This window comes from Neomonachus schauinslandi, chromosome 9 (genome assembly GCF_002201575.2).
Source record: "Neomonachus schauinslandi chromosome 9, ASM220157v2, whole genome shotgun sequence".
Lineage (NCBI taxonomy): Eukaryota > Metazoa > Chordata > Mammalia > Carnivora > Phocidae > Neomonachus > Neomonachus schauinslandi.
In genome coordinates this window covers 10442735-10467399 of record NC_058411.1, presented here as the reverse complement: position 1 = coordinate 10467399, position 24665 = coordinate 10442735, and the positions used below count along the sequence as shown (strand labels likewise).

The window sequence follows — 24665 nt, the reverse complement described above, 5'->3', positions numbered from 1 at the left end:
GGTTCTGTTTGCAGATCAATTTATGAAATACTTTAGAGCTCAGATAATTATCTAACACAGGAGTCAGCAAACTATAGCCCACAGCCACATCTGGCCTGCTGACTGTTTTGTAAATAAAGTTTTATTGGAACACAGCTGTGCTCACTTGTTTACGTATTGTCTATGGCTGCTTTCATGGTACAACAGCAGAGTTGAGTAGCTGTGACAGAGAACATATGGTCCACAAAGCCTGAACTATTTACTTTCTGGTCATTTACAGAAAGTTTGCTAGCCCCTCATGTAACACACCAAAAAGTAGTTATTCATTGCATCAAAGGAAGCTTGAAACTTATCTAAGGAAAATTTTCACACTGGGCCTTTAGCATGAGGGAATATATAATTTATAGATTTTGATGGTATAACGATTGAAATTAAGGAATTCCAACTCTTGTTCCCCCATCATTGAAACTCTTCAGGGTTGTCCTTGCTTCAGCAGCACATATACTAAAATTGGAATGATACAGAGAAGATCCATAGGGCCCCTGCACAAGGTTGACACGTGAAACTCTTCAGGGTTTTAACTTTAAATGACAGGCTGTTTGGGTTACAAGTTTGGTTCATTTTTTCTCCCTAATCAGTAAAAACAACTAAAGAAAAGGCAGAGTGGAGTTCTAGAAGAATCTGTGTCCTAGGCATATTAACTGCACAATCAGCTGTAGCATAGATTGATTATTTCTTGAAGGACGGGAACAGAATTCAGAATGACTTTGCTAACTCATTGAAATTTAACCTGATGCAATGTACAAGATTCAGCTAGTTGTGTTCACTTGATTTTAAACATCCAGATATTTGAAATATCCTGATGATCAACAGCAAAGCGAACACTTTTCATCTCTGTGCCTTGGCTAATGAAAACTCAGCCATAAATAATCCAAAATTGAATAGGGCACGGCAGGGTTAAATGAACCACAGGTCATATGTGGAAGGAAAAAATGCCTGAAAATGTGACATTGGATGATTGATATAGAACTTAGATTCCAGAGTAAGAAAAGCAAATCACTTAGTGTTAGATTTCACGTGAAATTTTTTGAATTGAGGTTTCTTTTAGGAAGGAAAATGCTCTACTGCCAGAATTTTGGTAACAATTATGATTTTTCAATTTTAATATATTTTCCTCTTCCTAAAGAGAGATTGCTGTGTTTACCACTTTCAAACAGGAATGAATGTATGAGGCAATTCCAGCCACCGTTGAACAAGATTTTTTCTCTTTGTGGAATGAGGGTGGATTTGTTGACCCTATTTGTTACTTAATTGCAGATAACAGGAGAAATGAAAAACCACAATAGGCACACTTAAGTCTAGTGTGGACTCATCAGCCAGTACAGGAAAAGCAGCTATAGGTTAAGTGGGTTTTACTAAAAATACTTATTCCACTTTGCTTTTGAAAATTTGTTGCAATCAAAACCTTTGCGTTCTCAATACAGGGGATGTGATAAACAGGACAGGAGAGTTCATTCTGCCTTTTCATGTGTTTCAGATGTGTATAGATCCTTCCCTGTCAGTAGCTCTGGGGGATAAACCACCCCCATTGTATCTCTGTGAAGAATGCAGCCAGAGGATCGCAGGGTAGGTATATGAGTCCTCCAAGAAAGGGAAATAGGGCAACAGCAGAAGATAAGAAAAATTAGTTGTACTTAAATTGGTTACATTACTCACATTTCCCACTAGCCCTTTTGGTTTTGAAAGGTTACTTTGTCAGATATTTGACATATAGCAAACTTTCATTTGGGAGATTTCAGCTTTGAGAATTTGCAGTATTTCTCTCCATGCGATAAGAGAAAGCAATTCCATTTAATAAAACAGCTCCAATTTTCAAATGACCCTGCTAAAAAAGGCCACAGAGAAAAATGAAAGAAAACCATGGCTTTCAAACATGACGTGTAATTCAAATGGGTTCTCTCTGCTTGTTAGTTTCATAGAATCACACTCAGCGTTGTACAAATCATGCTGTACTTTGGTTCGCTTAATTAGCATCTGGAAAGTATCATTTAAAGATAACTGAATATGATGAAATGCCTATAATTTATAATTTAGCTGAAATGCATTAGACATTTTAAAAGTTTATTATGATAGTGCTCTTAATTACATTTCCTTTCTATTGAAAGCCTTCTAGCAATAGCATGCAGCTTATAAACATTCATGTGGAAGGGTAACATTGCAAAGAAGCTCAAAAATGAATTTTGTTTTTCTTTATAGGGACCACAGTGAATGGTTGATTGATGTTCTTCTGCCACAAGGTATGGTTTACTTCAGAAAGGATGAATAATAAGTGATCATGACTAACGGTGTGGTTGGTTTGTCTCCTTTTGTACTGTATTATTTTACAAAGATAGTAACCAAAGTATTATATTCTATGAATAGTCATTGATATGAAGCATTATATCAGTGTCTTGCTTATACCCACACATTTGGAAGGAAGAGGTATCATCTCAACCAAAATTAAGAGTAGATGTTGGAATTAGGATTCTGTATGATGGAAGCCTTGCTGAATTATGTCTTAAGAGATTTTCTGTATATATAACAGGCATTGCCAATGGTGTTTGCTGTGCCAGGTCAGAAAGAGAATAGGGAACATGAGCGGGAAGAACACTGAATAATAGGTCTTTCTCCTACCACTACTAATAGCTCTGTGTTTTAGGGAAAATCATTTAATTTTTTGGAGACTCAGTCTCTCCAGTAAAATGGGGATAAAGTATATGGGATTCATCTCAATGAAAAGATGGGATGGTGTGATGCTCATAGTTTGTTAGAGTTCTGAAAGCTATGTCGGATAAGTTGGCAGGTCCCAGACAGAGCATTCCTTTACCCATCTGGAAGCAGATATTCTGGCCGCTTAATTGGAGGCTGAAGTGACCAGGGAAAGTATTCAGGAAAGCAGAGGAAAGATGAAGGTGAGAGAAGCTGGGGACGTACTGGGCAAAGTTCAGGCACACAGGAGGAACCTGATATATGACTTCAGAGATAGATGATAAAAGAAGACTTTCTACAAAAGGCCGTATTTAAAAAGAAATGTAAAAACCTTATGTTAACTAAATTCTGTGAACATTAAAAAAATGTAAGGCAATTTTCTTGATGATAATTACACTATTTCTTTGTAGTCCTAACTTTTTTAAAAAATATTTTATTTATTTATTTGAGAAAGAGAGAGAGAGAACACATGAGCAGGGAGGAGGGGCAGAGGGAGAGGGAGAAGCAGACTCCCCACTGAGCAGGGAGCCCGATGACTTGGGGCTGGATCCCAGGACCCTGAGATCATGACTTGAGCTGAAGGCAGACACTTAACCAACTGAGCCACCCAGGCCTCCCCAGTGGTCTAACTTTTAGTATTAGGTCATCTCAACCTTAAGAAATAAATTAGTGAGTGCTTTCCATCTGTAAAATGGATCAGTAATGTCAGCCTCTAGATCCTTCAAAGAGTCATTCTGAAAAATTTCATAAGAATATCTGTAAAAAGATCTGGGCTTGTATGGGTAAAGGTAAATTTTCCCCCCTTAAATTAGGCTACCCTGTTAATGAACTTCCAGTGTTCTGAGGTGAAGCCCATAGTCAGGTTCTAAACTACATTTTATTTTATTTTTTAAAAGATTTTATTTATTTATGTGAGAAAGAGAGAATGAGAGAGAGAGAGAGAGCGTGGGCGGGGGAGGGTCAGAGGGAGAAGCAGACTCCCTGCTGAGCAGGGATTCCGATGCGGGACTCGATCCTGGGACCCCCAGGATCATGACCTGAGCCGAAGTCAGTCACTTAACCAACTGAGCCACCCAGGCACCCCTAAACTACATTTTAAAATATCAGATATGTTGCTGAATTCTGGTCACCTTCTCCAGATGATGTTCATCTCTGGAAGAAAACTTACAGTAACTTTTAATTATTTCTCTAGAGATGTGACACTAACCTCAGGTTAAGACAAACTCTAAGATATCAAACTGTTAAATGACCATTAATTATACAAAACCAGAGTTTTATTTTATTTATTTATTTTTTATTTTTTAAAAGATTTTATTTATTTATTTGACACAGAGAGACACAGCGAGAGAGGGAACACAAGCAGGGAGAGTGGGAGAGGGAGAAGCAGGTTTCCCACAGAGCAGGGAGCCCGACACGGGGCTCGATCCCAGGACCCTGGGATCATGACCTGAGCCGAAGGCAGACGCTTAACGACTGAGCCACCCAGGCGCCCCACAAAACCAGAGTTTTAAAATTCTTTGATTTGGCATCCACTAATTCATAATTTCCAGACACTTTGGGAGACCTTTACCTTTGACCTTTTTAATAAATTGTAACGTAGACTATACTGTAAGTATGCGTTAGTTCGTTTTTTGAACACTTACTATTTCACGGGGAATGTTAACATATTCTTGGAAAAATTATTTTCAGGTACTCTCCAGCGTCAGTTTTCATGGAAATACTTGGTATGCCCACTAAAAAGCGTATGTATCCATTTGTTAAGGTCAATCCGGAAGTAGACCATAGTTTGACAGCCTTACTCCAACTGGCCAGTTGGGTTTGAAAATTGCTTTCTCTGAAATGAGCATGCAGCTGGTTTTACACTAGTTAAGGACTGATATAAATCAATAGTTCAAGTCTGAGTAATCCAAATTAGTAAGTTTTTTCTACAGTTTTGAAATAGCAAATCATCTCCATGGTGAAGCTCTAAATATATTACATCAACTCAGTGTCATGGTGTAACAGAAGAGCAATAAACAGGGAATCCAGAGGCATTATCTTGAAATCTGCCTTTGATAGCCTGTGTGATGCTCGAGAAGTCATGCAAAGGGGCACCTGGGTGGCTTAGTCGGTTAAGTGTCTGCCTTAGGCTCAGGTCATGATCCCAGGGTCCTGGGATCAAAGAGTCCTGCATCAGACTCCTTGCTCAGCAGGGAGCCTGCTTCTCCCTCTGCCTGCAGCTCTTCCTGCTTGTGCTCTCCCTCTCTCTCTCTCTCTCTCTGGCAAATAAATAAATAAAATCTTTTAAAAAAAAGTCATACAAATCTCAATTTTGTTCTGTCAAACAAGGAGATGAGATTAATGTTGTTTTGCTTTGGTTTTGACATGACCTGAATTCTAAGTCATGTCCCAGGAGGTTGAATTACTTGTAAGAACAGGTGAAGTATTTGTAGCATGCAGGTGTTCCTGACCTCATCAAACACAGGTAGATGACCATTAATAAGACAGGAGAGAAGCTATTTGGGCTAAGTCTAGAGGTTGTGTTACTAAGCTTGTTTTTACCCCCTTTGTGGCTGCCCTTATTTAAAATGGGCTGTCTTTCTTTGTTGATATGTTGTGTACCTTCCCCTTACAGCTGAAATATCTGCTATATGTCAGAAGAAGGTAAGAGCAAGCCATCTGTGTGGTGGGGCATGATTTGCTGTGTGTATGTAAATTTATTCATTGACATCTGCCTCATTTCTGCCCCCTGGTTTCCCAGTATGTACATGTCACTGTATTCGCGAAGGGGGAAAAGAGGTAATTTAGCATGCAAGATTGCTGTGTCCGAATGGTCTCTGTTTTCATTTCTGCTTTTGCTCACCCATCTTATGCACAGTGTTTTTGATAAGTAATCTGAAATGAAAGCATATGTGTGACTCTTAATTACAAAAAGCTTTGAATGACCATGCAGGGCATGCACCATAACTTTGGTAAAGGATGTATCTTGTATGCTCAAAAATCTTTCTTGTTTGAAGTAGAGTGTAAATAGTTCGATACATGTGTGTCAAACATACTCAGACTGACTATGTATGGCAAATATTCATGTATATGTAAGCTGAAATGTATCTCTAGTTAAAGATTCCACCTTCAGATTTCCTTTAGCCACTTTTCATGACAGTTTCCCTAAGCCATTTCCATCCTCTTTTCTTGTTCTAGTTGTTGAAAAGTACTAGACAAGGTAGTGTGGTGCCATGCAAAGAACTTTGGGTTAGTTGGTTGAAACATTTGGTTTCTGGCCCGCTCTGTCCCCGTCTACCTATGAGACCATATACAAGTCATTTAAACGTTTTAGGACTTGGTCGTGAGTGCGTACAGTCAACTGGTGGGTAGTCTAGGGGTTGGCTGGTCCCAGATGACCTCACTCCCATGTCTGGGGCCATAGCTGGGACAGCTGGAATGACACCTGGATAACAGGGGTGTCTGGCTCTCCCTCTTGCCATTTGGGGTCTCATCCTCCAGGGGGCGAGGCTGGATTTGTTCACAAGGCAGCAGTGTTTGGAGTGAATGAGATTTACTGAATTTCAAGGCCTTTTGAGACTGAAGCTCCTAAGTCACATGACTTCTGCTGCATTCCACAGGCCAAAGCAAGTCCCCAGGCCAGCCCAGATTCAGGGAGAGGGGAAATAGACTTCTCCCCTTTATAGAAGGAGTGACAAGAATTCTGTTGTCACATTTAATCTATCATCATCCACCCTCTGGCCATAATTACTTACATTTCTTCCACATGTAAAATACTTCCACCACCTTACAAGGCCTCCTATAGTCTTAAATCTATTTATGGCTTCAGTTCATCATCCTGTGACCTGCATATGGTCTGGTCCCTGATGAAACTCCTTGGGTGCAAATTCTCTTGATCCAGAGACTGTGAACTAAAAAGACAAGTTATCTGCCCCCTTCCCCGCCACACCCTACACATGATGGTCAGATAGGGACAGGATAAGAACGTGGACCTCCGTTCAGAAGAAAGGGAAGCACATTGCTGTCAGCAGATGATAGCAGTTCCAGCCATGAACACGTCAATGGTTCTTCGTGTCCAGGGACGGCAAATGTACCTTGACTGGGATCTGGCTCTACTTCCTGGGAGTAGTTCCCTAATCCATTGTTGTTCTCCTGAATTCTTTGCTCTACTCTCTGAGACATCTTTCTTTTCCAAGAAGAAATAGTCCAATGTTCCAGCTGAGGGACTATCTTAGCTTGTCCCCTGCATGTAGTCCCATAGAGTTCCTTTCATGTTGAACCGTGTCTGTCCCCTTTAGTCTAAGTTGGTGGCCCTTTTGTTAGTAACACTTACTGTAAAACTCTGGGTTTTCAGTAAATCTCACTGGAGTTCAGTGCCCCCAAAGCCACATCTGTAATTATTTTGGGGACAGTCCTTTCTATATTTTGGGCGTTTCGGTCTACCCTTAAAATTACTAGAAGCTCTGTTCTAGCTGAAAGGCTCAACGAGGCATCACCTTCTATCCCTCTGAAGTTTTAGCAAAGGATCGTGCAGCCAGTCAGCATACTTTTGATTTGATTTTTATCCTGAGGCTATTTCCTACTTTGAAAATCGTTTATAAGCCAGAGAGACAAGGATGAGAAACAGTTTTATATTCTGAATGAGCATGTCTTTGCTCTAGTGGTATAACCTAATATATTTGACACCATAGTGGATCCTTTTTTAAACACTGCCCTTTTTACGGCAAAAATATTTTTAGTAATAAGCTTCGACTTAGCACGTTTTTATTATCCTTTAATAGATGTTGTATTTTATATTTGGAGAACATTCATTAAGTTCACAATGGTTCAGAATTGTTTGAGCTTGCTTTGGGTACAGTTTGTGTCGGCCTCTTTTGAAGGACATATTCCTACATTCGAACAGTGCGTTTGAAATAAGCATCAAACTTGTAAAGGCAAAGAGACAGACTTTGATTTATTTCAATTCTGTCATTTGTGAGCCAGGTTGGAGTTATTTTTTTATGTTTAAAATTCAAAGCGGTAAAACAGAATGGCTGGGGAAAACCATGCTCAGTGAAATCTGAATCTAAGGGAAGTCTCTCTAGTTTGCTTTTGAAAGGAATGCATATAGCTGAGTCTGCATGGATTGAGGACTGACTGTGGCTTGGGAATACGTTATTAAAACTTAGTGGGAACCACAACAATGGTTTAGAACTTGAATCAACCAAAGGTTATTTTGGGGCAAAGTATTTTATTGCTGATACTACTTAGAATTGATGGTACATGGTGATAAAGCAGGTTGACTCTTAGTTGGTGTTCCAGATGCTAGTATATGCAGTATATCTAGATAACTGCATCAGAAATCACTCAAAACGTGGCAGCATTAAACAACAACAACTTAATGACGCTCATCGAGTCTGTTGGTCAGGGATTTGGACAGGGCACAGTCCATAGCTTGTCTCTGCTTGATGATGTTTGAGGCCCCATCTGGGAAGACTTGAATAACTAGGTGCTGGAATTATCTAGAGGCTTCCAGATCATATGTTTGGGCTCTGGGGTGGGGTGACTTGAAGGCCCCGCTTAGCCAGCACTGTTGACAAGAGACTTACGTACACATTGCCTCTCTACATGGCTTGGCCATGGCAGAGTTTTGAGTATCCCAATGAAGAACTGTCTGAGGAGAGAACATTTCAAGATGGCCAGTGAAAGTTGCATGTCTTTTGAAATCTTGCCTCAGGAGTCATATAGGTATCACTTCTGCCATATTGTATTGGTTGAAGCAGCCCATCTAGATTCAAGACAAATGGACGCATACCTGAGGAAGCCAGCCCAAAGAGCCTCATCCACAGCTAGACTTGATTTAGATGACAAGACCTTGAACCTCCAACCAAGAATTTGCATGTGGGAAGAATGTAAATAATTTGCGACCAGAAAATAGGATGGTAAATTGCAGGCCTTAAACTTCAGGACTTTATTATAGTGAATAACTACCCACTAAACCCATATCCTCATCCTATTGTTTATAGCATAGTGGGAATCCCAGAGGAACCAAGACTAAGTATAACCAAGAGGAAGAAATTAAACATATAGGATAATAAAAACATGCTAAGTCAAAGCTTATTACTCAAAATATTTTTATATGTACCCCTACTTTTCTCTTTGGCATCCCTTCCTCTGTGGATTCCTTTCCTGTAGTTGATGTCAGCAGCTGATTCTGTGATTGGTTCTTGCTGTGTTTTGCTATGTTCCCGTGGTGTCAGTTAATGTGTTTGACGTATTCTTTAGGTCTTGAGGGAAAGAGTGCGGGAGGGAGTGAGTGCCTTGCTTGGGGCCGTGAGCTCAGTGCAGCCTGGTCCCCCACCTGTCACACAGCAAGGACAGAGGGGCTGTAGTGGAAATCTGCTCTTTCAGGGGTGGATCAAATAATTTTGAAAGTTTAATCTGGGGGTTTAATCCTTTCCTGTTCTGATGTGTTGTGATGTACTCTTTCTGGACCATGGTTTCAGGGTTTTTTTTCCTCCATATTTCTGCTGAAAACTCTTGAAACACTAACTTGAAATAATCCAGAAAGCACTCCACCCCAACCCCATGACTAATGCAATTTTACAGAGGGCTTTCCATCACAATTCCACTCACATTTAGGACGTTTCTGCCACTCACACTAATAGAACCTACTTCTTACCTTTATTTTTAACTATGCCTGAGATCTAACTGGTTAGAGACCACCTGTCTTGTAGCCTTTAGAAATGTGCGGCCACTTCTAGTGGCCCCTTAGCTTTCCATTTGTTTCAGTTCTTAGCCACCTTTACCTCATTGATCAGTGTTAGCTGATTTCGCTATTTTTTTTTTTTTTCTTTCTCTAGAACTGCAGTTCTCACGTAAGAAGAGCGGTGGTCACCTGCTTTTCAGCGGGGTGCTGTGGCCGTCACGGAAACCGGCCCGTTCGGTATTGCAAAAGATGCCACTCGAATCATCATAGCAATGAAGTGGGGGCTGCCTCGGAGACCCACCTCTATCAGACCTCCCCTCCACCCATCAACACTCGGGAATGTGGCGCCGAGGAGCTGGTCTGCGCAGTGGAGGCTGTGATTAGGTAACAGGCAGCTTGTTTCTGGGCCCGCCCCAAACACCGCCTTGGCTTTGAGCCACCCTGCGCGCCGCCGGATGTGTAAAGTTAATTCACCTTCAGGGGCCCCCAGCCTGCCTCTCACCTTCCACCATGCAGTGATGATGCTTTCATGCATTCATTCACCCAGTATTTTTTATCGATTGTACCAGGCATGTGTTAGGCACTTGAGAGAAAGGAGAGAATAAAATGGAGTCTCCGCCTTCAGGTTACCCCTGGAGGGACCATAACAACAGAAGCACACAATTCCATCCCCTGTGGGAAGCCCTGTGGGAGCACAGAGCTGAGGGTCTCGGGGGAATGAAGTGCAGGCACCCATCAGAGTGAGGGGTGGGAAGAGAGGTGCCCCAGCGCAACTGCCCACAGTGAAGCGCGGGAGAACTCTAGGTAAGTCGGTACTGGGGTAAACCAGCAGGCTCTGCAGTAAGCCGGGGGGCGGGGGTGTCGGTCCAGTCCTGTAGGCTGCTGGGTTTCTGTCCTATCACATGACAGTAAAAGAAGCTTTGGGAATGATAACTTCCAGACTCGTTCTCTTTTTGTACAATATTCATTGAGGCAAGATTTTTAAACATTAAAGAAATAATATTAGAATGTAAGTTTTAAGGATAGGGACTCTTCTGTGTCTCTTACTCCAGTGGCTGAACAGGTGTAGAAATGCAATAAATGTTTGTCAAATGAAACATTACAGAAAGTTTGGAAATTGAAAAAAAACCATCGTCCATACTGCTACGTCATGGTCAGTTTTGCACAGGTTCTTTTAGTTGTATTCAAAGGCACTTCTTATTTATGTAACTGTAATCAGAGTGTATCCACAAGTCTTTTTGATGTAACATTATACCATTAGCTCTTTTGCATGTCATCGTATGGTTTCTGTATTTACCATTTTTAGTGGAAACATAATTTTCACCTAGATTATTTCCCTCCACCTTTAGATTCTAGATTTCTTCCATTCTTTACTATTACAGATTACTCTGGTAAATACTTTTGTGAATAGTGCTGTTTTGTATTTTTTATTTCTTAGGGTAGATGACAGATATGGTTGGCTGGGTCACAGGGTATGAATATTTTCATGGCTATTGATACATTACCAAACTGATTTTCAGAGTGCGTGTATGAATTTATAATGCCAACAGCAGTCTGAAATGGCTACTTTTTGATACACCCTTGCCAACGTTGGGTTTTATTTTTTAATTTTTTAAATTTTTATTTTTTAAAAAAGATTTTATTTATTTATTTGAGAGAGTGCGCACAAGCAGGGGGAGGGGCAGAGAGACAAGCAGACTCCCTGCTGAGTGGGGAGCCTGACGCAAGGTTCTATCCCAGGGCCTCTGAGATCATGACCTGAGCAGAAGTCAGATGCTTCACCTGCTGAGCCACCCAGGTGCCCCCCATTGGGTTTTATTTTTAAAAATTATGACTTCTTTAGCAGATTGAGAAAGGAGTCTTTGTTGCTCATTTTCAGGTCTTTGAATATTAGGTACTGAATATTTTTCCATTTGGGTATACATTCCCCAGTCTCTCCTTGTACCATGCATTTGATGTCCACATACCTTCAGATTAGATACAGGGGAAGTATTAACGTCTAGTGGGATGGTTGGTGAACCAGAAGCCAGAATGCATCAGTTCTGCTTGATTTTAATTGATTGGAGGAAGCAGCCTCTTTGTTCCTCAGTTTGTTCATTTTTGAAATGGGGATGGAGTACAGGAAGGAAACAAAATTAGGCCTATTGGAGTAACTCCTACCGATTGAAAGGAGAGCAGTCAGGAATGCTTGAGTGAGTACTCATGAAGTAGTTACTCTGAATGGGTCATCACCTAGAATGTGTTTTTCGGTAGTCTGACTTGACGTTGCTCATCTTTGGCAGCTTGTTGAAAGAAGCTGAGTTCCATGCTGAGCAGCGGGAATATGAACTGAACCGCCGGCGGCAGCTGGGCCTTTCCTCTTCCCACCATTCTCTGGATAACACTGACTTTGACAACAAGGATGATGATAAACACGACCAGAGGCTACTCAGTCAATTCGGAATATGGTTTTTAGTAAGAAAATGATTCTCCGCTTTCTTATTTCTCATGACAACATTGCACCAATGAGGAATATTTCCTGTTCTTTTTAAAGAAGCAAATAGTAACTAGTGAAAAGTTAACCTTAGCAGTGGAACCTCTATATTCTAGGACAGTGACTCTCAACTGGGTTGTACGGTAGATTTCCCTGGGCAGGCTTTTAAAGAATGGCAATGCCCAGATCCCACCCCAGAATCTTGGGAACTTTTAAAAAAGCTCCCCAGTTGATTCTAATGAATAGCCAGGTGTTGAAACCTACTGGCCAGACCCTGGACTGTTTGAAATGCACATTTGACAGAAAATGAGTGGGGAGGTTGCTAGGGTATGTTTTGAAATCTTGGAGTCAATATAATTGTATAATTTGCAGATCATTCACATCCCATCTCTATACACGACATTTTTCTTGAAAGTTCAGTCTCTGTGGCACTTTTTGGATATTTATATTTATGGCACGTCTGCATACAGCCAGAAAAATTAGAGCCATATTAACACGAGAAAGTTGACTGTTTTTAACTGATTCACTGGCAACATTCATTCAGCAAAGATCAAACATTCTGGTCCTAAATTCTTCACAAGCTGAACTTGCCAGTTGTTTAGAGAAGCAGACTCTTGTTTTTGCCCATCGGAGACAGATGAAGTCTCCATAGGAATACATCTCTTTTATGCTTTTACATGGTTATCTGAAAAAGTCGCGTTTTGTTTTGTCTTACCAAATTGGTATTTAATTGTTAATTTCACGTTTTGCTCCTAGAAATTACTATCTAGTGACATAATGACTGCTATTGTGAATTCTTTGAGGCAAGGGTAGCATTTTCTTTATTTTGTACATTCCTGACCCCTACTATAGTGCTTAATAAAAGATTACTACAGAATGAATAATGAATAAACGATGAGCTGTTTTTAAAAGTCTATTTATAATGTGGTGAATTAGGGAACCCTAAGCTTTCAGAATCCTGGTAGAAAATCCTTAGCTAAATCTGATACTTTTAGAATGGAAATGTAGGTAGATTATTTTTTCACTTAAGATATTTGTGAAATTTCACTTTGCAGACTTAGCTTTTTATTTTTTTAAAAGACTTTATTTGACAGAGAGAGAGAGACACAGCAAGAGAGGGAACACAAGCAGGGGGAGTGGGAGAGGGAGAAGCAGGCTTCCCGCTGAGCAGGGGAGCCCGATGTGGGGCTCGATCCCAGAACCCTGGGATCATGACCCTACCGAAGGCAGACACTTAACGACTGAGCCACCCAGGCGCCCCAAGACTTAACTTTTTAAAAAGCATTTATCTAGTGTAGATTACAAAATAGTTTTTTTTTTTTTTTTTTACAAAATAGATTTCTTAGGGAAAAAGGCTTATGGAAAGGTGCAGTCTTGAGGGGAAGTTATTGTTGCAATCCATCTCTCCTGCGAGGAACGCAGTTTCTAGGTTAACCGATCCTCCATCATTTATAAAACTGCCTATTTCAAATGAATTACTGGGAACATTTTTTTTTTGGCTTTTAAACGAATGTGTAATAATTATGTAGAGATAGATGGAGGCTGAAGCAGAGTCTAATCTGCCCATTTGCAGGTGAGCCTCTGCACACCCAGTGAGAACACACCTACGGAAAGCTTGGCCAGGCTGGTGGCCATGGTGTTTCAGTGGTTTCACTCCACAGCCTATATGATGGATGATGAAGTTGGGAGTTTGGTGGAAAAACTGAAGCCTCAATTTGTCACCAAGTGGTTGAAGACAGTATGTGATGTTCGCTTTGATGTCATGGTCATGTGCCTTCTTCCCAAACCAATGGAATTCGCCAGGGTAAGTGGAGGCCAACGGCTCGAACCTTGTTGGAGAGGCCTTGGGAGAAGCTCTGCCCTAGCCATTAGCGTGTTATCAGTGTCTGTAGAAGAGAGAGTATCTTTCCTTATTTTAGTTAATACAGCTGAACGAGGTTAGTTGAGTAACTACATTTTAGGGGATGTGCTGCTCTGACGTTGGTTTGGGATGGGGAAGAATGGTAAGATGAATGTGTGAATTATCTTTAAGAATTTAAGGGAGGATTCTTCCTGACATTGCTGAAGATGTTTTTTAATTAAGTAATAGAAAAAAATTTTTTTCTCCCTGAGATTGCTAGAGCTCAGTCCTTTTCTGGTCTACTGTCTTACGAAAGGCTAACAGTGGACTAGGAGTAATTTCTGTGGTTTCACATATATTTCTAGAGATGAATGGTAGAAATCCCTGCCCTCCCATTTGGAATGCCAAAAAAGGCTTATTAGGAAGTGCCAAAATGCTCCTTTTCCTCTGGCTTAGAGGACAAGTTTCTCTGAGCTCATCCTTTTGCTTCTGCTTCAGTGGATTATAGGTTCCAGATTTATAGCTAGTAAGACCCCATATTTTTTGAATCCAATATAATTTGTGTCTAACCTAGCAAGGTGGATGTCCAGAATCAGTTTTTGGCAGGAATATATGAAACTTTTTCAAGGTATTTTCTGAATTTTATTTTATTTGTGATTTTTTGGGGTTGCTTTCAATGAGATATTGAGGCATTTTTTCAGTCTGAATAAGACATTTCAGGATACAATAGAACACGGACCATCTAAATGAGTAGCTTATATTAGATTTCGGGGACACAAAGCAGTTCTATGTGTTTATCAAGATACATTTCTTTCTTCTTTGCTGCCACCTGCTGACTCACATACAAAATTGGATTTTTGCATCCTGGAAATTCCTTATTTCATGGCATTCTTTGACTGTGTTGGTATGTTTTCTGTTGTTTCGTTTGGAAAAGTAAAGGATTGATCTGCTCTGATTTTGGAAGATAAGAAGAATTGGGAGGAAAATTTTTCCCCTTCCAACATGGGTCCAATGGCTGAGGGCCTGAATATTAATCAGCAGTAGACCTAGTCGGGAGAGAAAAGACAAAGGGCGTTTACACTTATGCTCAGTACTCAGTCCATCACTGAATACTCGGTGATGGGTAACTCCCTCAGTAGCCAGAGATAAAAGGTGTGTGTGGGGAGGTTAGCACTGGAATGGGAAGATATGGAAGATTCTCTCGGGCCTTTTGATGCGAGTGGCACTGGGCAGTCTGTCTCCACAGGAGTTGAATTCACAGGCAGTTCCCTTTAATGGAAGTGATATTTTCCAGAAGCTCTGCTTTAGTCAGACAAGGGAAGTTGGGGTAAGGTTTCTCTCTGCATCTTCTTTAGCTCAAATGTTTTCATTAAAATAATCTTTATACCAAGTCTGGGGGTCTGAGTGATTCCCCCCATTTCTCCCAACTGAAACTTCTGGAGAAGTTTCACACAAAAATGAAGCACGGTTGATTGCTGTGGATTTGGGTTAGGCCCTTCCAGGTGAGAGGTGTGCAAAGGATGAAGAGGGCAGAGATTAGGACAAGGAAACAGACAAACAAAACTAAGGTTAATGGTGAGAGTAGACTATAAACCTGGTTTCTGAGGCCACAGCGCAGCAAGTCAGGATTTGTAGATGTTGGGCTCAACGCGTCTTTAGATGATGGAGTGAGGAAATCAGTGCCTGGTCGTGGTTATTCCCTGGAGCAGAGCATGGTGGATGCGAGTGTTCAGTGAGCTTCCTGACTGGCTGAGGCTGTTGCCCCAGTAAGTCCTTTGAAGTTCTTAGCAAGTCATCTTTCTCTAGCTTGTGGGGCTTTGGGACAAGACAACCTAGAGTCTCAGGAAGGATTTGGGCAGTCAGGTTTTAGTTTTCAGTGACACCAAGTCAGCAGGCTGGGAGAAAAATTGGAAACATTAGTTACTGAAAAAATGTGCAAGACAAATACCATATGATTTCACTCCTATGGGGAATTTAAGAAACAAAACAGAGGAGCATAGGGGAAGGGAGGGCAAAATAAAATAAGATGAAATCAGAGAGGGAGACAAACCATAAGAGGCTCTTAATCATATGGAACAAACCGAGGATTGTTGGAGGGGAGGTGGGTGGGGGGTTGGGGTAACTGGGTGACAGGCATTAAGGAGGGCACGTGATGCAATGAGCACTGGGTGTTGTATGCAACTGATGAATCACTAAATTCTACCTCTGCAACTAATTAATACACTATATGTTAATTATTTAAATTTAAATAAAAAACTTTTTAAATGTACAAGAGAGCAGGATTCAGTTTATGAAGAGGCAAAAATTGCTCAAAGGCAATGAACAGGACTAGAATCTGATAACTCACAAGGGTGGGTTATAGTTTTCCACTGAAACACAAAATCTCTCTCTCCAATCACCCCCATTTTGATCAAAGATAATCAAAATAAGATTACTCTTATTCACAAAATAAGTCTAGTCTCATTAAATTTAGCCTACTTATTTCTGTAAATTTCAGTGAGAATGGTAGTTGACCAAATAGACTTTTTTAATGTTTGCTTTGCTGGAGTTTTTATGGAGAATCTCAGCTTGGGGTTCTATAAACCTCTAGAGGCTAGAATGGGGCCAAGCCAGTAACTTGTCATCATACTTCATCTGCAGTACCTATAGATTTGGGTGAATTTCTCTCTTTTTGAGGTCACCAAAATATTCTAAGCTTCCTGGGCTGACCAGGAAGTGATATTTCTTATTTGCTTGTAGGCTGGTATTTCCATGAGCCAGGTACCAGGCTGGTTATTTCAAGAGGGCTTTGTAAGCATTGGCTCCTTCATGTCAACCTTAGTTCCTTAAAACTGTCTAGCCATATCTGATTCTATGCACATACTTCTAAAATATGACACTCCAGTCAAAGCCTTGGTGATATAACCAGTTTTTCCAATTATGTTCTAATTAATACAAGGAGAACAGATCCTTCTTCTTTTTTTTTTTTTTTTTAAAGATTTTATTTATTTATTTGACAGAGAGAGAGATAGCGAGAGCAGGAACACAAGCAGGGGGAGTGGGAGAGCGAGAAGCAGGCTTCCTGCCGAGCAGGGAGCCCGATGTGGGACTCGATCCCAGGACCCTGGGATCATGACCTGAGCCGAAGGCAGACGCTTAATGACTGAGCCACCCAGGCGCCCGAGAACAGATCCTTCTTAAACTTCTGCATGAAAATAAAAATACTAAGTGTTTCTGAACCCTGGAGGGACTTGATGGGGGGAGAAAAAAGACAAGTGTTTCATTGTGGTTTACAAAGATGTAATCTACCAAATTGTTGTGAATTATAGATAGCTTAAGAAAAACCTTATATCCAGAGAATAGAACAGTAAAGAGCCAGCAATGCTCCAAACTAAAAAACAAAAACAAAAACATAAAAATGATCATCATTCTTCATCAGTTCATTCAGCCCCATGCAATTAATTTTCATTCCGTTGGATCTTGGGTTAGCAGTTGTATGAACCCATTAGCTTCTCTACCAGAGTTCTGCAATCCTTTCTCAAGCCAGTGGCATGCAATGCCCTCAGAAGCCTGTACCCCATATTGCCTGTCGTAGTCCTTTCTGTGGGTCTCAGAGACAGTCTTTTTGCTGAAGTCAAAGTGTTCTGTCTAGTGGCTGATTGCAAGAGCTTTCAGGAAAGCATCAGAATAAAACAGTAACAATCTGATAACTCAGAAGACAGAGCTGTTTTTATTAGACCAACAATATTAGCTTAGTCTTATTTATCAAAGATTGACCCAAATTGCATGAACTTGATAAACATTTGGGTTACTCTCTATATTTCAGAGTTTTGGGCATATTTAATTTATATAAGCTCTTATGTTTTTAAAGCTCATTTGGAATAGAGATCTTTTAATGGATTTTATAAATTGATTTGTGAGTACCATTCAGAGGTAAGAAAATACCACATATATGTAATACACCTAGGCAAAAAATATAGGCAGACACAAATACAAATGGTCCCCAACTTATGATGATTTGACTTAAGATTTTTTGACTTAATGGTGGTGCAAAAGTGATACACATTCAGTAGAAACCGTACTTCAGAATTTGAATTTTGATCTTTTCCTGGGCTAGGGATATGCAGTATGATCCTCTCTCTTTTGATGCTGGGTAAGGGCAGTGAGCCTGAGCTCCCAGCCAGCCACGTGATCATGGGGTAAACAACTGCTACACAGACAACCATTGCACACCCATACAACCATTCTGTTTTTCACTTGCAGTCCACTCTTCAACAGATTACATGAGATACTTAGCACTTTATTATAAACAGACTTTGTGTTAGATGATTTTGCCCAACTTATGATGGGCTTATTGGGCTGTAATGCAATTATGAGTTGAGGAAGAACTGTTGACCTTAACAGCAGAGCCTGTCATGGTAAAAACAAAACTTGCTAGTTTATATAAGAGTTGGTGTTCATATGCACTCTTCATCCTCACTTTTATTCAAATTGTGTCTCTAACAGATAGAACAAGTGGTTAACCTGTTCAGTGTAAAGGCTAACGCTTTTTATCAGTATGTGTGGGGGAGCCTTCAAGATCTTTTTATTGGCCTTGATATGTAATCTCATGAAGGCTGTGTTTCAACCTTGGGCAGTTACTTATTTCAGTCAGCTAAGAAGTTAGCTTTTTTTTTTTTTTAAGATTTTATTTAATTATTTGAGAGAGGGGAGAGTGAGAGAGGGAGAGAGAGCACAGAGGGAGAGGGAGAAGCAGACTCCCTGCTGAGCAGGGAGCCCACTTTGGGGCTCAATCCCGGGACCCTGAGATCATGACCTGAGCCAAAGGCAGATGCTTAACTGACTGAGCCACCCAGGCGCCCCAAGAAGTTAACTTCTTGAAGGCTGGGATATGCTAAGGACAATGGCAATGGAGGTTTGCTAAGGGGATTGTTAATTGGAGCTTCTCAGAAGGAGGAATAAATGTTCCCTGTTTTAGAATAGGAGGCAATAGTACAAGTAAAAGCAAGGCACTCGTGGGGCTGAGAGCCAGAGTTATTTCCATGGATGTTTGCCTCTCAGAGAAGTGGTTCTCAGGTCCTTGAGAAGATAGTTCTGGGTGGTAGGAGATTTACATCTCAAAGAGGGAGGGAGAGGATGCAAGCTTTTAAAGTCACTGGTCCCAGAGGGTTTTCAGGGGTGTTATTTGTCTATTAGGTTTTGACTGGGACAAATAATACATTCTCCTGGTAGCATGGAGCTTTTATGAGCAGGCATTTCAAGGCAGGAGGGGCGTGGGAGGTGGACAACATTATTTATGCTGAGTCTGAAGTCTTGAGACGGTCCTGGTGGAGGTCTGAGTGGAGAGGGGGGCTCAGAGGAGTGGGCCTGAGGAGGTGGAGGCCTGAGACGGTTACTACTGAAGTGTTTCTTCAGTGCAGGAAGCCTCTTTTCCAATGTCCTAACTGTTTATAGTATCTTCAGGCATCTCGAGATGAATAGGGGAGGCTTTGGGATTGGTAAGAAGCATGGGTGGGCTTTGGGATACTTCTAGAACTACAATTATGTTTTCGCAAAAATCCAGTTAGTAAGATGAGGACAGTTATTTTTAATTCTTCAAAGAATGAGATGGCAGTCTTGATAATAACATTAATTAAGGAGCTGGCCTGCCTGCTCAACTGCATTCATTTTAATTCTTTGTATCAATGAGAGAAGATTTCCAGCTAAGGGGGAAAACAGAAGATTCCTATGTTCTAAGACGCATAGATTTGGAGCTGTGTACCTTTGCAATATTTTTATAAATTGTTTGGCAATGGCTTTAGGATGTTTTCCTTCCCTCTGAGTACATCATTCCACTTTAGTCCAATTAAATTTCAGAGGGAAGGCCTCTATAATAGCTCCTATCAGCCTCTGAATATGGGCTTCCAGCTGGGTCATTCACAAGAGGAGGTGGTGGAGGGCAGTTCATGGTGGGGGCAAATTTTAATTTTTGTTCTAAATCTGATTTCCGTTCTAAATTTTGCTAGGGGAGTCTTTAGGGCTAGCTATGATCTTTTGTGTGTGTGTATCTTATCAATTTGATCCTCCCATATTGGTAATAGGGCATTTGTTTAGGGTGAGAACACTCTAGAAATCCTTTTAAATATAATAATTTTCCAAATCAAAGGATCCATTGTCTGGCTGTTGACAATTGAGGAATACCACGGAGATACTTGTTCCAAAATGTGACTCAAAACCAGTAGGCCTTTATGTGGCTCAACCATAAATTACATGGCCAAAGGAACCTCAGCAAGGATACATGCCACCTTGTCAACATTATCAGTGTTAGCTCTTCTGAGTCTATGTAACTAGCAACAACAGTGACAATCCCAGAAATGTAGTCCCTTCCTGAAAATATCCAGTCAGTCATCTAGGATTTTGGACAATATGATACCAAATAGATATTTAAGCTTTAAATGGAATTGATTTAATGGTTTTGAATAACCTAGACTTCTAGGTATAATGATTAAACATTTAAAATTGGATTCATTTAAAATAAGGTGGTTTCCCACAAAACTTGTGTTACATGGTAAAGATTCAGGACCAGTCGAGCCTTTGTTACTTTGATATGCTTAATAAGAATATAAGATCTTCATCTAAAATTGGAATTATAAACAGAACCCAAATTTGTGATTTGAATTTTTTTCTGCACTAGAAAATTAATATACTATCTTAATTAGTAGAAAGTATGTCTTTTTTGTTCATGAATTCAACCCGCCTTAGAGCATTTTTAGGAAAAAAATTGTGGCACAATATGCAGCAGAGGGAAAAAGAGTACTCTCTGCTTTATTTTCCATAATGAAAAATATTCAATGCTAAGTGTACAGTAGTAGAAATCTATATTCCTCTGAAGCACAGGTGTAACTACATGTTTTTGTAATGGGTTTGTCAAACTTTAGAAATAATAATGCTTCAATAGTATGCTTCTCCTGTTAGGAATAAATCTTGGGAATTTTAATTCATGTGTTTTCTGCAAAGACTGCAGTAGAATAGTTCAAATTCAGTCTGTGTTGATATTTGGACCTACTTATAACTATGATTTCTTTTTTGGTAACTAATGGATCCCGGTGGTTTACAGATTCTTACAAATCTCACTCTGAAGATACTTGGCCCAGGACTTAGATGTAATGGATTGTGGTCTTTCTCTGTACCCATTTCCTTTAGGAAGTCCTTAGAGTATAATCTTAACAGGTGCATTTTGCTCTTTCCTCCTGTGGCTGTGGAAATGACATCAGGTTGGTGGTTACTGGGATAAATCCTGCAGCACCGTGACTCAGTTGAAGGAAGGTCTCAACCGAATCCTCTGCCTGATCCCCTACAATGTGATCAGTCAGTCTGTGTGGGAGTGTATTATGCCAGAGTGGCTGGAAGCCATCAGAACAGAAGTCCCAGATAACCAGTTAAAAGAATTCAGGGAAGTATTAAGGTGGGTAAGTAGTTTAATGAAGTCACCGTAATTATGATGATGTCTAACATTTATTGAGCAAGTAATGTGTGCCAGGCGCTGTGTTAAGCATTTTATGTAATCTTGTTTACTTTTTAACAATCCTATAGAGAAATCTGAAGGTGCAAAACAAAGTAGTTGTTATAAATTGTGCTGAGATGACTTGGAATTGTTCAGAAAAGATTTTGTTCTGTGGAATAATAGATACACCATATTGTTTGCTTATTTTCAAATATAGTATGATTTGGATAAAGTGGGGAAAGTGCAAAGGGAAATGTTCTTAGATGCTGGGAAGCAACTCTAACTCCTTAGAAATACAGTTCCTTCTGTTGAGCCTGGTAGGAGTATAAACACTAATGTTATTAACAACTGTATGAATTCTTCATATCTGTTCTAATGACATAAACTATTACAGTAAAGTGAAATATAATAATAACATTGAGAACACAGACCAGTCAAAAGTGTTTGGCTCCCCCAAATAAGGTATAGTTAAAAATGCAACAGGAGACCCTAATCTATGCCCATTGGTCATTTACTTCTGTTGGCTCTGCTTTCCAGCAAAATGTTTGACATTGAGCTCTGTCCTCTACCTTTTTCATTGGAAGAAATGTTTGGCTTTATTAGTTGTCGGTTCACAGGATACCCTTCCTCTGTTCAGGAACAAGCTTTACTGTGGCTTCATGTAAGTAAATGATACTTTCAATCATTTGGGGGCAATAGTTCTTTGCCTGGAAACTTGAGATCCCTGGGTTGAGGAGCGGGAAGCTATTGGAAAGAGCCCATAAATTTGCATATTTGCTGAGGACCGTCTACAGACTAAAAACTCACCACACGGATGGATACCTGTATTTCAAATATCTGTGGCTATAGTTATGGTTAATAAAATACAAATTTATGCAGTACTGTTACTGAATTCATAATAGCTTTGGTCCTTATGTATTTTTCCATCAATAGATTCTAAAGGTGTAATAGCTGTCTGTGGACATTCTGATCAATCTTGTCATATTAAATAGGTCCTTTACTTGGAAAGGTTGAGAGCTCCTGACTGAGGGAGGAGCTCCTGCTGCCCTCCCCCGCAACTGCTTGGAATACTTCTCTCTCCGGTCTGCATTCGTAATCCAGTTTATCCTTAAAGCCCAACTCAAAAATGATCCCATCCCAAGTTTGCCGCTGTTTCACACCCCCATTTTCCCTTCCGAATTCATTATTCCTTCCCCCCAGTATCCATAAGGGCTCTTTGTGTAAATGTTATTCTGTCTAATATTTAGTTCATTTTTGTGTCTTCTCCTGATTGTAAATGCCTGGAGGGCAGGGACCAGGCAGGCCTTTTTCATGTTTGAATTCATGCCTCCCTTCATCCCCTTTCCTCTCAGCATCTGGCACATGCCTTGTATTTATTTAGCGGATGTTCCTAAATATTTATTAAATTGAATTGAATGCTCGGCAGAAAGTTCGGGCAGTTTCAAAACAGGAGGACAGGGTCCATGTTTAGATTAGCCATGGGTGCTGTTACATTGCTGAATCACAGACGGAGGTGATACCAAAAGCTTTTCAAGTTGTGCGGCTGCCTTTCTGGGTTCTACACTGAGGAACAATATTTTTCACAACTGACAAAGAGTAAAGGGACCATTTTGTTTTAAAAAGTCCCCTTTCGGGCACTTTTCATACCCTGGTAGATATCAGTAAGAAGATTTCTCATTTTAGGAAAACCAGGCCTTCCACAGATGGCTGGGTGTTGTCACTCAGTTACACACCTTGAGGCTGAGTTAGGTTGGGGTGAGCACCCAGGGCTGCCAACCTCGGGCCTCACCATGGCGAGAGCAATTACAGCTGCGTGTTTATGGACAGGGATTTCCCAGAGTGCTGGTTTGAAGACAGGGGGCTGCAGCTGGAGGTTCTAAACCACTGGTCTAACCATTTGGGGAACAGTGTGAGCAGCATAGTGATTGGAGTTGACTTGTTTATTGTGGAAAGATTTGTAGAGTTCCTCTGTGCCAGATGGTGTCACTGGCACTGGAATGAAAATGGGGTAAGAAATGGTCTTCTCTCTTCTCTTCATACCCCCTTTCTTCAGGGAGCTCACAGTGGGAGAGAGAGTATCAACAGTCACATATAACGAAAAGCGACAGTTGCTCTAATAAATGTATATACAGAGTTCTAACTAAGGCAGCAGAGAAGAGGAATGGATTAGTTCTGTCTGAAGGAAGGAGGCATCTATTTCCAAAAATTCATTACAGATGGAGAGTAACTTGATTTTGGCAGGATATCTGAGCCTGCATCAGAAAGCAAGATCAGACGGGGCAGTCAGATCAGAGGGGGGGATGGACGGGAGGAGGATTGCATGCAGGTTACACTACTCCAGAATGAAGGTGGTGAACTAAGGCACTATTCTATGGAAAGGAGGAGACAGTGTCAAGAGATACTTAGAAGTTTTAATAGAAATAACATGGCGATTTATGGGATGTGGGGAGTGGGGAAGATGGAAGAAGGTTCAATAATAACTTTGATTTTTTAGTATGAAAAATCGAGCGTGGCTGTGCTGATAGAATATACATAAGGCTAAGTATCCTTATGCTCAATAGTTTATTTTGGGAAAAAATGTGAAATGCAGTTTTTTTTTTTTTCAGTTTTAAAGTTTATATTTTTTTGGGGGGGGATATATGCCTTTTTTTCCCCAGGTGTTATCGGAGTTAGACATCATGGTTCCACTTCAACTATTGATAAGTATGTTTTCTGATGGAGTTAATTCTGTTAAAGAACTGGCAAATCAAAGAAAATCAAGAGTCAGTGAACTGGCAGGGAACCTTGCAGCTCGAAGGGTAATTATTGCCACAACTGTTTTTGTCTTACTTATTAAGCTTTTGTCAATTCTGCTGGCTCCAAAAGTAGCATCATAATAAACTTCTCTGAAAATGCTCTTTCATCCCATCTCACTCTGTTAATCTTTTAAATACATTAAATCATAGAAAACATTGATCTATGTTTCATATAATCTGTGGTCAATAAATTGTTGAGTTTTTCCCTGTACATACCTATTAGCTGTCTCTCACCCTTGATGAAAACAAAAAGAGTTAGCTTTGAGATATTATTCCTTTTTCTTTTTTGGTCACCTGGTGAATCAGAATTCTTTACCAGCCATTTGGTAGATGAGTGCTTCACTTTGGGGATGAGAAGTTGGGATGTTTTGTTCTATAGTGTTTCGAGGAGATGTGATCAATTGTCTGATGGTGACTGTGAGTGATGCTGTCACTATGGACCAACTGAGCTCAATTTTTGGGACCCCTTTGTACCTTTGTGAATGAGAAAAGTCAACATAGTCTGGCCCAAAGTGTAGGAAAATTATTGAGACTGTTTGATCATTTTTCCGTGGAGCACCTGGTAGAGCTTCTGTTGATGTGCTGACTTTCCCAAATAAGGATCAGTTCTGGACAGGTTCACTGTCCTGTGATGGTAGGCAGGGACTATTCTCAACTTGCCCTTGTCAGCCTCTCTGTACCATTTTTCCTACTGTCATTCC

At 40.4% G+C, this 24665-nt stretch overlaps 1 protein-coding gene and 1 non-coding gene across 2 annotated transcripts in view; both read left to right on the top strand.

Annotated features, from left to right (window-relative positions):
- Nucleotides 1-24665, top strand: part of UNC79 (unc-79 homolog, NALCN channel complex subunit) — a 239203-nt gene that overhangs the window by 95286 nt on the left and 119252 nt on the right. Inside the window, 9 exon segments of the mRNA XM_044918006.1 lie at nucleotides 1517-1605; nucleotides 2236-2276; nucleotides 5342-5370; nucleotides 9549-9778; nucleotides 11677-11848; nucleotides 13441-13671; nucleotides 20940-21130; nucleotides 21707-21830; nucleotides 23827-23967. Of these exon segments, the coding sequence (XP_044773941.1) occupies nucleotides 1517-1605; nucleotides 2236-2276; nucleotides 5342-5370; nucleotides 9549-9778; nucleotides 11677-11848; nucleotides 13441-13671; nucleotides 20940-21130; nucleotides 21707-21830; nucleotides 23827-23967 (1248 nt within the window).
- On the top strand, nucleotides 464-567 carry LOC123325790. The gene has a single exon (XR_006540644.1). It is a non-coding gene; the product is annotated as a U6 spliceosomal RNA (small nuclear RNA).